The sequence below is a fragment of the Cibotium barometz genome, chromosome 25 (assembly GCF_041138505.1).
Source record: "Cibotium barometz isolate CiBa-2024 chromosome 25, ASM4113850v1, whole genome shotgun sequence".
Taxonomy (NCBI): domain Eukaryota; kingdom Viridiplantae; phylum Streptophyta; class Polypodiopsida; order Cyatheales; family Cibotiaceae; genus Cibotium; species Cibotium barometz.
In genome coordinates this window covers 378,898-394,649 of record NC_141070.1, presented here as the reverse complement: position 1 = coordinate 394,649, position 15,752 = coordinate 378,898, and the positions used below count along the sequence as shown (strand labels likewise).

General features: G+C 43.7%; 1 protein-coding gene across 2 annotated transcripts in view; it reads right to left on the bottom strand.

Moving 5' to 3' along the window:
* Positions 1-15,752, bottom strand: part of AAE14 (acyl-activating enzyme 14) — a 47,004-nt gene that overhangs the window by 6,007 nt on the left and 25,245 nt on the right. For both annotated transcript variants that reach the window (XM_086819043.1, XM_086819042.1), the window contains 2 exons: positions 5,471-5,568; positions 4,271-4,470 (listed from right to left, as the gene is read on the bottom strand). In XM_086819043.1, the coding sequence (XP_086675169.1) occupies positions 4,271-4,470; positions 5,471-5,568 (298 nt within the window). The remainder of the gene's footprint in view (positions 1-4,270; positions 4,471-5,470; positions 5,569-15,752) is intronic.

The following is a 15,752-nucleotide window of genomic DNA, read 5'->3' as shown; positions in this document are numbered from 1 at the left end:
TAGGTAGTAGGCCTTCAAACACATCATTTTCAGCCTGATTTGCATCATAGCTAGCCATGGATAATTCTGATTTTTCATCAAAAATCACATCCCGACTAGTGAATATCTTCTTGGACAGTGGGTCATATAACTGGTAGCCCTTGCTTTCACAGCTGTACCCAACAAAAATACATTTTGTGGCTTTATCATCCAACTTCCTCCTCAACTCTTTGGGTATGTGTGCATATGCAAGACACCCAAGAGTACGAAACCGTGATACCGAAGGCTTGCGGCCATGCCAAGCCTCAAAAGGAGTAATGGAAACCAATGCCTTTATGGGACATCGATTCAAAATATGACAAGCACACATAACAGCTTCCACCCAAAAGACATGTGGTAGCTTCTTTGCCTTTAACCTACATCTGGCCATCTCCATGGGTGACCGATTCTTCCTTTCTGCAACCCCATTTTGCTGTGGAATATAAGCAATAGTATACTGATGCTTGATACCTCGACTCTCAAGAAAGGAATTCAACATGTGTGACATATATTCCCCCCCTCAGTCAGAACGGAGGGTCTTAACCTTGCATCCTGACTCTGTTTCAGCAAGTGCTACAAAGGCCAAAAATGCATCATATACCTGTGATTTCCGTGTCAACGGATAGACCCAGCATATACGAGAGAAGTCATCAATAAATGTAGCAAAATAGAAGCAACCTCCTAATGACTGCGTCTGCATGGGACCACAAAGATCACTGTGTATAAGCTGCAACTTTGCAGTTGCTCGTAGAGCCTGATCACGTGGAAAGAAAAACCGATGCATTTTTCCCAAAATACATCCTTCACATATGTGATCTGGAGGCTTCTCCATAAGAGGTAGGTCTGTCAACATGTTATGTCGCTGCATAAGCATAAGACTACCAAAATTTACATGCCCCATGCGAGCATGCCATAACTCCGCATCAACCATAGCTGGAGTAAGAGTGAATGCATGATAAGCAGACTGATCCACTGGCTGAAATGCATCCAACTGATAGAGTCCATGACATAATGTACCAGTAAGCATCAAGGTCAAAGCATTAGCTTTGTCTCTGACCATGCATTTGTCATCATCAAAGTTGACTTGCATACCACATTGTGCTAAAGAAGAAATGGGCAACAGATTCTTCTTTATCCCTGGTACATATAAGGCATCTGTAAGGCGAAGAATAGAGCCATCAATGGCTGTGAGCTAAATCTCCCCAATGCCACGAATTGGATATAAAGCATTATTGGCACACTGAACGGACTTGCCAACAGGGGCAGGACATACATTACAAAACAAATCCCTGCGAGATGTAATATGCTTTGAAGCACCACTATCAAAATACCAAGTACATGCATGCTCAGTCACACTGAAGACCAAGAGGCATCATAACTGCATGTGTAGAAACAGTAATCCCTGTCTACAACAAAGGAAGTAGTCTCCGGAGGAGCTTTAGAGGCATCGTTTATAGACATCCCAAACTCCTCCTCCTTCTCTTTGGCAATCCTGGCTTCTTACAGTAATGGCATTTGCCCTTCTTCTTGGGCTTCTTACAATAATGGCATTTGCCCTTCTTCTTGGGCTGTCCATCACCTTTCTTGGTATCCTGTGATGTAGTCACCTGGCTTCTTACAGTAATGGCATTTGCCCTTCTTCTTGGGCTGTCCATCACCTTTCTTGGTATCCTGAGATGAACCACCATCACCTGAATTCTGATTTGAACTCTTTGGCTGAAACTTGCCTTTCCCTTTTTGACCTGTCACAAATGCTTGTTCACCACTTGTGTTCATGTTCATGTTCATGTTCTTCCTGATTTGCTCTTCCTATAACAAGAGAGCAACAAGTTCCTGATACTTTAGGGGCTCAATAGCATTCCTCATGCTAAGGTTCAAAGAGGTATGAAAAGCCAAGTAGGATCTTGGCAAAGAGTTTAAGATGGTGGATACAAGCTGTGTCTCAGGAATAATCTCATCCACATTGATGAGTTGCTCTCTCAAATCCTGCAGCTTGTTCAAACGGCTAGACATATCATCTCCTTTATGCATCTTTTGGTTTTCCAGCTCTCTTTTCAAAAATGAGATCCGTGCCTCATTACGAGCAGCATACATCTGCTCCAAAGTCACCCGTGCATTCCGTGAAGAGCCAACTGAACGAATATGAGGTATAATAGACCTCTGTACTGACAATGCAATAAGGGATGAGGCTTGTGCATCTTTGGCATCCCATGTCTTCTAAGCATTTGTTCTTTGAACAGGTTGTGGCTGAACCGGTGCCTGTGCCTGTTGTCCTCTTCCACGAGCACCCCCTTGAGGAGGAGTCTCTGGAGCCAATGGACCTGGACGTGGTTCATCACCACTAACAAAATCCCAAAGACCTTTTGCCACGAGCACATTTCTCAGCATGAAACTCCACAAGGAGAGATTCATGCCATCCAACTTGTCTTCCTTAGACAAGTACGTGAACACATCACTCTGCTGTTGATTTGCCATTATGCCAGAGCACAATGTTGTACCTGTGTATCAAAAAACCCAAAAACAACAACCCTAAAAGCAACTGTACTCCACTGAGTACAATTGACCCAAATATGCTTGCACTCTCAATCCTCTGAATGTGCAAAACAATGCACCACTGACTGAGTAGAGCAACAAAAGTGACTCACACAATGCCAAAATGCCCAAAAATGCCCAAAATTTCTGCACCCAAAGCCTTGCAAAAACCTGTAGAGGTTTCTTTGCAAGAAAACCTCCCTGTATCTGCCAGAAAAGCTTTCACAGAAAAAACGCCCAAATTTCAAAACATGTAAAGCTTTAAATTTTACCCATGTGATTTTGCAGGTACTGGTCGGCTGTACGCTGTACGAAACAGCTTTCCAGAGCAGTGTACGGAGGAGAAGCGGCGACTGTATAGCTGCAGGTATACGCAGCAGGTGCTGGTCGTCTGCTGTCTGCTGTACGGAACAGCCGGCACCTGTATGGACAGACAACAGGCCTGTACGAACTGTACGGCTGTCTTTGCAGGACTGTACGTGGGCTAGAGATTGGGCAGATGAGTGGCTGCAGCTGATGGCGAGGGCCTATACGGACAGCTGATGGCGAGCTGTACGGACAGGGCAGGCGAGGTTGCTCTAATACCAAAGTGTAGGAACGAGTTGTTAGGGTTAGGGTTTTGGAAGGCACACCAACAGGAAGCGTGAGAGAGAGAGAGGAACACGTTTGCTCATGTATTGATAATGATAAAAAGGAGTACAATAGCCACATATAAAAGATGTGACCTAAAGTGTGTTCACATGGTCCGGCCATAAACTGTGCCAGGTGGACCAAACCACTTATAAACCACTATAAGTGAAACTAAGCTAAATTGGGGGAAAAAACCTCCACTAACTGAAGTAAAAAGTGCTCCAATAACCTACTGATGATCACTAGCACTCCCCTGGGTGCATACACAGCATAAAACCCAACAGAGAAAATATATGGAGTAATATCAGAAAATTCATCCCTCAGAAGCAGCCCAAACAGCAGGTTTGGCATATCTCAGTTTTCTGCTTCAAAGTAGTTGAAAGAACCAGGTTTCCATTAGTGCACACTGACACTGATCGAGCGTTTTCAATTGTCCCCCTTGAAAGTTCTCACCATTACTTAAAAACATCAGTGTAAAGCCTCAATCCCCTTCAAACTAGATCTAGAAAGAACTTGGTAAGGTGACAAATCTATCAAAGAGCTCAGAACATGATGTTTGAAAGCCATCCAACTTGTCCCTGTCCTATGAGGACTCAGTCTCATATCTAGATAATCGGAAGTAAGCTCAAAACCAGAAAGAATTCCAGGAACTCTGTCCTTCAGGTATCAGCTTGCATACCCTTTAGTTCAAAAAAGGAATTTTATAAAAAGGAAAAAAAAATTTGCACTTATTTCTTCCTGTAGACTAACATATCCATTAAAAGTAAACAAATCAAGAAAAGACAATAAAAGTACGAATGTTTTCTTTACTTGTTCCCTTCATAGTTAAAATTACAATAAGCCTACTTTATAACATAAGTAAAGTCATGGATTCCATGAAACCACTTCATGCCATCACCATCACAGTAGAGGCTCCCATTACAAGTCTTGTACAATGTTATGGTATCTGCACGTGCATGCTTGTGCGCGCACACACACGTGCACACAACACTCATTGGCAGAAAGGTGCAGCATTTCGCAAATTTTCAGTATTATTATACCTATTCTAGAAGAATACCAAGGATATTATGAAAGCGTTCAGACAAGGTACCTTGATAACGCCAAGGATGTGAGATCTTTCAGCATGGATGGAACAGCAATCATCGCTGTAACTTGATGCTGTGTTATTGCTTCCAGTACATCCAAAGCCTGAAACTTTGGCAGGAAAATATGACAACCTCCTGCTAATATCATGGCATGAGCTGAAGAAATGCCTCCAATATGGCACAGAGGTGACGTGTGAAGATAAACCTGTGCAATTATAAAGTACAAATGATGAACCCAGAACAAAACATGGTTGAAAATACACACACACACACACACACACACACACACATACACACAAAAAGATTTTATTAGCATTTACCAAAAAAGGTTACATAAGTTCCATGTGTAAACTGAAGATCATAAGCATGAAGATAAAAAAGGACACACACACACACACACACACACACACACACACACACACACACACAGAGAGGAGGGAAGAAAACAATGTACAAACAAAATGGAAGCTTACAAATAATACAACTTTCATCTTCAATGAATCACACTATAACCTCTGAACTATCACAAGAGCCACAAACCAACAACAAAAAGATATTGGTATGTCCGCACATTCACTAAGGCCCATCTTCTCTTCTTTCCCTTCAAACTTGAGAAATTGTATTGTTTAAATGTTGAATATACATTTGATGTCAAGCATATATGGATTACAACCCAAAGGTCCATTAAAAATGCACAGCATGTGGAACCAAATAGACATAATAAAAAGGCCACAAATATATTCCACACTATAAGATTGTCACTCAAGGCATGCCCTGTCCTAAATCCACAAAGGAGAAAAAATATGGGACGTATGCTATTAAAAATACTTTTTTCTTAGCTTTTTTGAATTGTTTGTGACCACAAAAGAAAATAAAACTCCTTATGTTGAACGTTCATGCTATCTTACATTGTTAAAAAGAAGTACTAGGGAATTTATGGAGACATCATGTGGAACCAAATAGACATGGTTAATAGCCCACAAATATATTCCACACACTGAGATTGTCACTCAAGGCATGCCCTTTCCTAAATCCACAAAGGTAAATAAATATGGGACGTATGCTAAGACACTGTGATAAGGTAATGTAAAATGCATGTGGCTCTGATCTTCATTTTTCACTCGCTTCTAATTTTTGAAGAACAAGAAAGTTATTACATGAGTCCATCCAATTTATGTAATCATTATTGTGGTTGAAACACTTACATCTGTGCTAGAATAGTTGACCATCGCAACCTTTGCCAAGGACTGAACAATCAGCGCACCATGGCTTATGGCTGCACCTTTAGGCTTCCCAGTTGTTCCTGCAAACCTAGCATCCATAAGATTAGTGATATAATTACAACAAAAGATTGGAAAAATAAATATAAAAGAACGGAATCCCCCCCTCCCCTCTTCAAATAATGCAGTATTCATAGAGTAGACATATGAAGTCAAACATACAAGGCAGTGTTTCATCGTCTCCCAACAAATTGGCCCCAAGCACTCCGTTGGCTCTAGCGCGTGCACTCCTAGGTGGTGTCCCTGGAGTTTTGGGATCCCACAAGCAAGGTTGTCGGGACCTTCAGAGATGTGCAAACAATACAAACTTTCAACAAGTTTCGAAAGTTTTGATCCCCAAAGGAGAAATACCATACACCTATACAAATGTAGGTATCAAAGCGAGGGCAAATCAATGCCAAAACATGAATTGTGTCGAAGTCGCATGACCCTCGAAATCAAATGGAAAGGAAAATGAGATGCCATCGAAAACGAGGCTAAGGACACAACCACCTAGATCAAAAGGAAATCCAAGCCCAGTAGAATCCAAGGTAATGGCTCTCCAACCACCTGGGTCAAATGGAAAATGTAGAGAACCAATATCGATGATGAGGCTAACTATGCACCTGCCTGATCAAAAGGAAATCTGAGGCATGCAAACAACAAGACAATGGCTCTGTGACAATTTGAGTCACATGGAAAAGGTGAGGAGCCACTGCCAATGAAGAAGCTAGCTGTGTATCCTCCAAGATCAAATGGATAAGCATGCTATACATCATGGACTCCTGAAGCTGATATGATAGTAGCTCCCAGTTTGAAAGGAAAGCTCAAATCGGAGGGAAAACTCAGTAGCCCATCCTCATGATCGTAGTGCGAATCCGGAACCCAAAGTATCCACCGAGAAAGCTCAAAACCCTTGGTTCGAATATCAAGAAATCTTGACTCAAAAGAATCATCATGTTAAATGCGAAAGCTCTAGGAGTCTTCTTTCAGCCCTAAACACCATCGTGGAATATGCTGATGCAAAACGCAAGTAGATGATAGAAAAGAGAGAGGAAGATAGCTGAGTATTCAGTATATTCCTAAAGGACAAAAAGGTTGTACAGATCCTGCAGCCATGGGCTGCCTTCATGAAAAGGTGTGTAACCTATTCTATGCCTAAATCTATGATCTAGTCCTGGCTGGACTGAATGGTCCCAACAATGAGCGCTTGTGCCTTTTTATCATAGTCACAAGGGAACGGGAACGTTTTGGGGAACGGATGACTGTTTGGAACGGGAACGAAAAGCTTGAATAAAAGGGAACGGAATCGGGAACGCCACATCATTGCATAAATGTGTTTATAAATTTACTTTATATATCTGTAAATGCTTTGGAAAGAGGCATAGTAAAGAAAGAACCTCAAACCATCTCAGTAGTGGCCATGATAATGCATAGATGTGTTCTACATGATACATAGTTCACTTATATTTCTTACATGGTCTGTGGTGCCATTTTGGAACGGGAACGGGAACGGCTATCTCTATGGAACGCGTTCCCCTGTTCCAAGAGCTTGGAACGACGTTCCCTTGTGACTATGCTTTTTATAGGCCTTGGAATGACTTATTGAACTGGCCGACCAGCAGTCGGCCATCTCTTGGACAAAAACCATTAATCTTGCTCCAGCCGACTGATCATACTCTTGTATATGCTGGCCGACAGCCCCCTTGTCCACCACTAGTCATTTGCTTTTTCTTTATCTTGTTGCCTCTTCAGAACTAGCTCTGAGATCAGCCTTGCACATGTCTTGTACATGACATCCCCCTCTGCTAAACTTGATGACGGGATTCCAACTTTCTTCTTGGATGACTACCATCATCCCATTGTCTATTCACAGAGTCCCCCTATCATCCTTCCTTCTCTGACAACCTTTTCATTGAAAACCCAACCCGGTCTCCAACTCCACTCTAACTTGAAGATCTATGCATCTGTTCCATCCAGTCCCCTTTCCATTCCTGCCCTGTCCCTGAACACTCTCTCTAGTCTTCTTTCCTGAGTATTGAGTCTGGCACTCTCACTCCACCCCTTGGAGGATCAACCTCCCCTGCAACCGTTGCCTGAAAGCCTTTCTTGGTGTGCCCCAAGTGGCACCCGACTCACAGGACTGCCATTCCCTTCAGCTTTGTGGAACACCACCAACCAACCTCCTAGGAATTCTTCCATGTCTTGTGTTCCTTGCCTTGGGCCTTGTGCTTGTTCACTTTCTTGTACCTTGGACCTACACACCTTCATCTCGGACTGAATCAGTGTTTAGCCTTACTGAGCCTAATGCTCTGATACCAATGTTAAATGAGAAAGCTCTGGAAGTCTTCTTTCAGCCCTAAACACAATCGTGGAACATGCTAATGCAAAACGCAAGTAGATGAGAGAGAGAGAGAGAGATAGCTGAGTATTCAATATATTCGTAAAGGACAAAAAAGTAGTACAGATCCTGCAGCTCTGGGCTGCCTTCATGAAAAGGTGTGTAACCTATTCTATGCCCAAATCTATGATCCATTCTTGGCTGGATGGACTGAATGGTCCCAACAATGAGCACTTATGCCTTTTTATAGGCCTTAGAATGACTTATTGAACTGGCCGACTGCTGGTCGGCCAGCTCCTAGACAAAAACCATTAATCTTGCTGAGCTGATTGATCATACTCTTGTATATGCTGGCCGACAGTCCCCCTTGTCCACCACCGGTCATTCGCTTTGCCAAAAAACAGCAACTCATGCTCCAAAAACCAATTCTTTCTGGTTCTTTGGTTCACTAGCCCTAGGTGGGATTTCTCTGGTATCAGAGCATTTGTTCTTCCCATCCTTGTAATTGGAAGATAGACTTTTGATCAAACCTCTTTTCTATTAATTTGAGTAATTAACATGGCTAGCAATTTGGATAGTCGCATGGCAGGGACACACCCAAAAAGAGTACAAGCTAATGTGCATTTTTCTTAAAAAGAGTCGAGTTGTGTCACTCAGAAAGAGGGAGAATCAACTACTTTCCATGTGTAATAGTACTTCTCCAAGTCACTCCCTTTATGCACATTCCAGAGGATGACAAGATACAAAAGTTTGAATCATGAGTCGCGACTCTTGTCAATCATTCAAGGGTTGTACCCAAATAACACCATAAATAAAGTATGTCCTAGATGCCAAGAAAAAGACTAATTTAAAAGAGGATATTTTTATAAAAGATAGCAAGAAGTTGGGATTTGAGTCGGGCGATGTGGACTTATTTTTCGTTAAAAAAGAGTCAAATTGGCTAACTCGGAAAGAGGGAGAATCAATTACTCCTATGCGTAAAAGTTTTGGAAAGCATTTCTTAAAGTCACTCCCTTTACACATATTCCAGAGGATGAGAAGATGCAAGCGTTTGAATTTGGATTCTTGCCAATAATTGCCAATCATACAAAAGGGTTTAGAGTTGTACCCGAACAGCACCACACTCAACCAACTCCGCCCTTACCAAAAACTGTGCACATAAATTGGTTGCAAAACATGATTTATTCGAGCATGAAGAACAAAGGGAAGGCTGTCCCAAACCTGCAAATTCATGGACAAGCACATAAAGATGAAAATGTTTGAATCAAAAGGCTTCAAAAAAGGCTCAAAATGCCTCCGAAGAGAAGCGCACTGTGCCAGCCCGCCCGGGGAAGGGGGGGTTGGCAAACGGCGGAGCCTGGGCTTTCCAATGAGCATACATGAAGGAAGGAAAGTGCTTTATAAGTGGTAGAAAGGATCATAGAGCATTTAAATGCCCGGATCCCAAGAAGACACGCGAAGAGAAGGGACGCAAAGATAGAGCACATGTGAATGTAATTCTTGATGTTCAAGGAAACACGACTCATGCACCTCAAGACAGGATGATATGTAAAGCATCGTGCCAAATTAAGGATCTGTAACATGCGGAAGCTTCGGGGGACTTCAATGCTAAAAAATCAGCACACTTGTCGTGACGAAATTAACGCACAAAACTGAATGTAGATGTGCAGAAAAAGAGAGAGAGAAAGAGAGAGAGAGAGAGAGAGAGAGAGAGAGGGAGAAGAGGACATAGTATTGGGTCCCGAATACCCTTTGTAGTGCCCCCACCCACGAATGGTGTATTTGCTTTTATTAGAATGATGCAAAACTGAAATAAAAGGCTGAACCTAAACCTTCTTGGCTGAGGAGAATCCTCTGCCCTTGACCTTCAATATTTCACCCCTTCTGCGTTAGCTTATCCTTGGCTGTCCTGGCCCTTTGATCAGCTTCAGCACTTGGTGAAATATGAGATGAAGGAACTAATTTATGCCCTCTGTATTTATACCCCTCACTGATGATGGTCGGCTGGATTAAAACCAAGTGGCTGACTATGATAAGGCTCACTGATGATGGTCGGCTGGATTAAAACCAAGTGGCTGGCTATGATAAGGCTCACGACCTGAAATATCAGCATTTAATGCTAATAAACCTGCGCATCAGATACCTGGGTGCTGGCCACCATGCGCCTCTGATTCTGGCTGCTGGGCAGCCTGTGTGGGCTGCCCCACACCTGGCCTACAGCCCTCTCAGGGCTGGATACCCTGTCCGCTGCCTGTCCAGGGACCCTAGGGCTGGCCTACAGCCCTTCCAGCCCATCCCATGGCTGGTGGGCACAGCCAAGGCCTTCCTGGCCCCTATGGGGGTGGTTCTACACCTCCCCCATGCCCACATATCTGTTCTTAGGGCAGCCCTATGGGATGGCCCCATTCCTATATGCAAACCCTAACTATCTACACAGTGGTCTGGCATCCAGTATCATACCAAATACACAGAACCACTAACATCATTCCTGTGGGAGACTCACAACGCGGACTGGCACTGTTTCATGTGCAGGACAATGCACACCTGACCTTGGACGCATGTGCAAGACAATGCACACCTAACCTCGGACGACCAGAGTGGGACCCTGGTTGACTCGTCCCAGACTGCGCTCCCATGGGACCAGTTTTCCACCCCAGGTCCTGAACCTTCTGGACAGATATGTCTACGTGGCATCCAAGTGCGGGATGCACGTAACATCCCCTTCTGCTTAACTTGACGAAAGCTGCATAGCCTCCAAATAATCCATCAATAACGCCGGATAGTCATTAAAAAACTCTTTGTCAAGCCATACCGCTTCGTGGGTCCCTCGGTCCTTTTACTTTGTGAGGAACAATCTTTGTCTTTGACCTGAGCAATGCTTGAAGCGGCGCAAAAGGATCTGTTCTAGGATCATAACTTCAGCTTCATCAATGATATCTGGCTCCGCCTCATCTTTAACTTCTGAAGGGATCGGACCTGCATATGGTTTTAACCAACTGACGTGGAACACATCGTGCATAGTCCAACTCGGAGGTAGCTTCAACTTCATTGAAACCTCGTTAATCTTTCTCAAAATGGGAAAAGGTACGAAGCTCTTGAAAGACAACCTTTGGGCATTGCTTGCCCACCTGTTTCAACCTTTGCTTCATAATACGAAGATAAACCCAATCCCCTTCAAAAAGCTTCATATCCCTTCGGTCTTTATTGACCTGTTGAGTGTAGAACTCTTGCGCTTTAGCCAACTTGTCCTTTACTGACTCCAAAATCTCCTGGTAAGACCCCGTTAATCTATTCGCTTCAAGTATTGAAGACGAGGTCTAGGTCAATAGCGACTGGAATGATCTTCCAAACACTGCCTCATATGGAGTCCTACCAATAGCTAAAGAAAAAGAATCATTCAAAATAGCTTGAACTAAAAGCAAATATGATTCCCACTTACCTTGCTAATCGTGAACATAACACTTCAGCACATCAAAGGCCAACTGGTTGTAGATTTCTGTCTGGCCGTCAATCTGTGGGTGAAATGCACTGGAAAAATTCAATTTAGTAACAAAGTTATCAAGCAATGCCTTCCAAAAATGACTGGTAAACTTGGCATCTCGGTCTGACACTATGGTCGTAGGAATCCCGCCAATCAGGTACTAATGCCGAATGAACAATTGGGCAACATCCTCGGCGGTCACATTGACCCTGCATGGAATAAGCATAACAAATTTGCTAAATCTATCAACTTTAGTCAAGCACTAAGTATTACACTTACCCGGACTGGGAGGCAGATTCGTGACAAAGTCCATCGAAATATCTTGGAAAGGTCCCTCAGGAATTGGCAAGGGATGTAACAACCCTATCTTCTTCCCCCGAGGAGCTTTCACCTTTTGACAAATATCACAGTGTTGTACATATAAAAACACATCTCGCCTCATCTTGGGCCAATAATATTGCAGTTTCAATTTCTCCAAACTCAAATTCATGCCCCTATGACCTCCAGTAATGGCGTCATGGGCGTCACGGAGAAGAGCTGCCCTTGTAGAAAAGCCAACTATCATGTATCAAAAAGTGGCATGGTCCTGTGGCATCCAATTCTTGTTCCCACTGTGTACCGGATTCCTCGGAATCCGCGTACGTGTGCTTCATGTCGTCTAGTCCCGTACCAACAAGGTCGAGTCTGGTGGTCTGAATCAAAGTCACTTCTCTCTTCCTGCTCAAAGCTTCAGCACTGGATTGGCCTTTCTTGGAAGATACTCAATCATACCACCAAATTGCTGGAATATGTAACTCCAACGGTGTTGTCGGTCACTCCACTATGCACTTGGCATTGTCTGAATCTAGCGTAATGCTTGATGGTCAGTGCGAACCTCAAAGTCACGGTCATAAAGAAAATGTTTCAAATGTTTCAAGGCCTGTATTACTGCAAGGAGTTCACGATCGTAGACTGAGTAATTCTTCTCTGCAAGCAATAACTTACGAGACATGTAAGCTATTGGATGACCATTCTTTTGTAATGCACCTCCAATTGCAATGTTACTTGCATCGGTGATTACCTGAAATGGCTCGTCCCACGAGGCAAGAGCTAAACAAGACACTTCTGATAAAGCCACCTTGAGGTTCTTAAATGCCTCCAACGCTCGTGGAGTCATTCGAATCCGTTGCCTTCTTGTCTTGACACCCTTTAGCAAATCAGTGAGATCCACCGAGAGGTCAGAAAACTTGTCTATGTGGGTGGAGTATGCCTAGCATATACCCACAAAGGATCTGATGTCATAAGCAGTCTGATGTACTTCCCAATTGACAATCTCGACCACCTTAGCCGGATCAAGTCGAATGCCTTCTGCACTAATTACATATCCAAGGTAACGAACCTCGAACAAATAAAATTCCAACTTCTTCTCGTTGACGTAGAGCTCGTTGCTTTCCAGCAACTTCAAGACTTTCTCCACATCAATGTTATGCTGCTCAACTGTAGCTGAAAATACTAGTATATTGTCCAAAAATATGAACACACACTTTCAAATTAATTCCCAGAACACACGCATCATCATGCGGTTGAATGTGGCTAAGTGTTCGTAAAGCCAAAAGACATGACCACAAATTCATAGTGGGCCCGTTCCGTACGGAAGGCTGTCTTCGGATGTCCCCCTCAACAATCCTCACCTGGTGGTACCCACTCTTTAAATCGAGTTTCAAGAACACCTTAGCCCCGTTGAGCCTCTCGAGAATATAATCTTTTGGAGGCATCCAGAATCTACTCTTGATAATCAGCTTATTGAGTGCACGATAATCGACACACAAACGAGAAGACCCATCTTTCTTCTTGACAAAGAGGATCGGTGCTGCAAATGGCGACACGCTAGGGGAGATAAAGACAGATTGCAACAATTCTTGGAGTTGGCGGTCCAACTCAGATTCCATTGCCTTGAAAATGGTGATATGGAAACTTGCTCGGGGATTCCGATCCTGCGAGGGGATCGTTCTTGTGGTCCTCCAGTCTGAATGAGGGGAGCTAGGGAGGGAGATTGTCCTGAAGAAAAATCTTCTGAAACTTTTCATGGAGAGCCAAATACTTCTCGGAAGCATTGGCCACCGTCTGGGCAGTCTGGATGTATATCATCGCACAATGTGCGCCTTTCCTGATTGCTCGTTTAGCCTGCAAGTGGCTTATGAGCGAAAAGTTCGGAATTCCTGGCTCACACTTAATGGTCACTGGGGCATCCGTGAGGATTATGTTGTTAATCCTGCATATTGTGTACTAATTACTACTTAAATACTTAACTTAGAACAAGAACCTTCAAGAGAACACTCGAGAGAAGATTGAATTGACTTGTTGTATTAAACCGAGTACAATAGGTCTCTTATATAGGAGATAAAGAGACACATTTGAAGAGGCATGTCCTTTGACGAAAGGACATGACCTTAGACGAAAGGGGTACATCTTTAGGCTAAGGTGTTGGGGTAAAGGCATAATGCCCACCCTTATAGTGTGTACAAGCCCATAAGTTATAGTACATAGTACACTTAGTACTTTTAATGTACTAAGTGCACTATGTGTACTAGTGCAATATACATGTGTGATAGGGGAGTCACACACTCATTCCCATGAGTTGACTTATCCCCACAACTCTCTCTCTCTCTCTCTCCCTTGTTCTCTCTGTGTATGTCTCCCACATGGACTCTAACCCTCTCTCTCCCATTCAACTGGTATCAGAGCCAGTCTGCAGCTCTCTGCATGTGCAGTATACTTCCAACATGATGGTGGAGCTAGGCGCCTACAGCTGTCTGTGTTGAACGTAGGAAAGCGTAGCTCTCTCTCTCTTCAACTTACGCAGGATGCAGCTGAATCAGGTCGACTAATTGTTGACATGAGAGCTACGTGTAGCGTTAGCCACAAGGCAGCAGTCGCGAGAGGTGGCAGCTCGAGCACGTAGAAGGGCAGGCGCAGGTGGAGAAGAAGGCGAAGTGGCGACGTGATGGTTGGCTACCTGCGCTAGGCGAAGGCAGGCGTGTAATCGTGAAGGCGAGCTCGTAGCGAACCCGTAGTGCGAAGGCCACCTAGCAGCACGGCGAAGCCGTAAGGGAAGCAACGCATTAGGCGGACACGTAAGCCAAGGCGTAAGAGCTCCGTCGGTCGGCAGGCGAGCGAGTAGGAAGAGCAGCGGAGCGTACAACTCGTCATCGGCGCTTTTTTGGTGCTGCGTTCCATTGCAACTCGCCTCACCAACTGGCAATCGACAGCTTGGAACAGTCGGAGCCCTCAGCCTCTTTGTCATCCGTCGCTATTGTCATCTGCAACAAAGCTCTCCTCACTACCTTTGGCTTCAACTTTGACTGAAGCAGCATCAGCTCCTTCAATTGCCCACCTGCACAGCAGCAGCATCATCACCCCCTTTCCTGCAACAAAAAAGAAAAATCAGAAAATTACAAGGTATTTGCCTCCTTTTTTTTTGGGATTTACAATTGAGCAGGTATGGGTGCCGAATTGCTCAATTTTGAGCAAAATTGGCAAAATTGGGTGACATTGGTCACAATCAGGATCAATTTGCAGGAAATTGGATGTCGGAATTTGGGGCTTTTGATGTAATTGTGCAATTAAACATTCATACATGCTGTATGATGTGAGAAATCGCACATTTGGGCAAAATTGCAGCAAATTGCAATGCAAATCAAGGGGCTTTTGTGCCGATTGGATTGATTTGCATGCAGGCAATCGCATTTGATGCTGTGGATAATGTGTTGATGCCTTACAAGCACTCAATGTGCCTGTAAATCAAGGGGCTTTCATGTATTGGATGTATATGTGGCCTGGGGGAAGCACTGTGAAGACTCTCGATGCCTTCACGTGTGTCAATGTACCATGTATGATCAGCAATTGATCTTAAATCAAAGGGCTTTTCAAGATCGTATGCTTGTTGAGCTTGGCAAAGCAGCAGGCAAGACATTTATGCCTTGAATCCTCAGAAATCAGCTTGCAGTCAAGGGGCTTTTGCCCAATTTCTGTTCGGGACTGTTGTATGCAGTGTTCGGGACTGTAAAAGTCTGATTTTCACTCATTTGGACAGCCAGGAGAGCATTTATTGCTACTGTACCTGCTGGTACAAATTTGGCACAGCTTTGTGCAAGTTTTGGCATGGCTGTACACTGATTTGAGTATCACTATCCTTGACTGCTCAAATACATGAACTCTATCCACATGAACAATGACAGGAATGCTATGAATACCAATCTGCGATATCTCCACAAATAGAAATCCTAAAAGAATAGCATGATGCATCTAACACTAGTAACTCAGGCCTATGCTCATAGGTGTCTCCGTGACTCATATGTAGAGTATCACTATCCTCAAGTGTGCTAATGGATACATATGTGCTGATGGATGCGTCAGTAATGAAATGC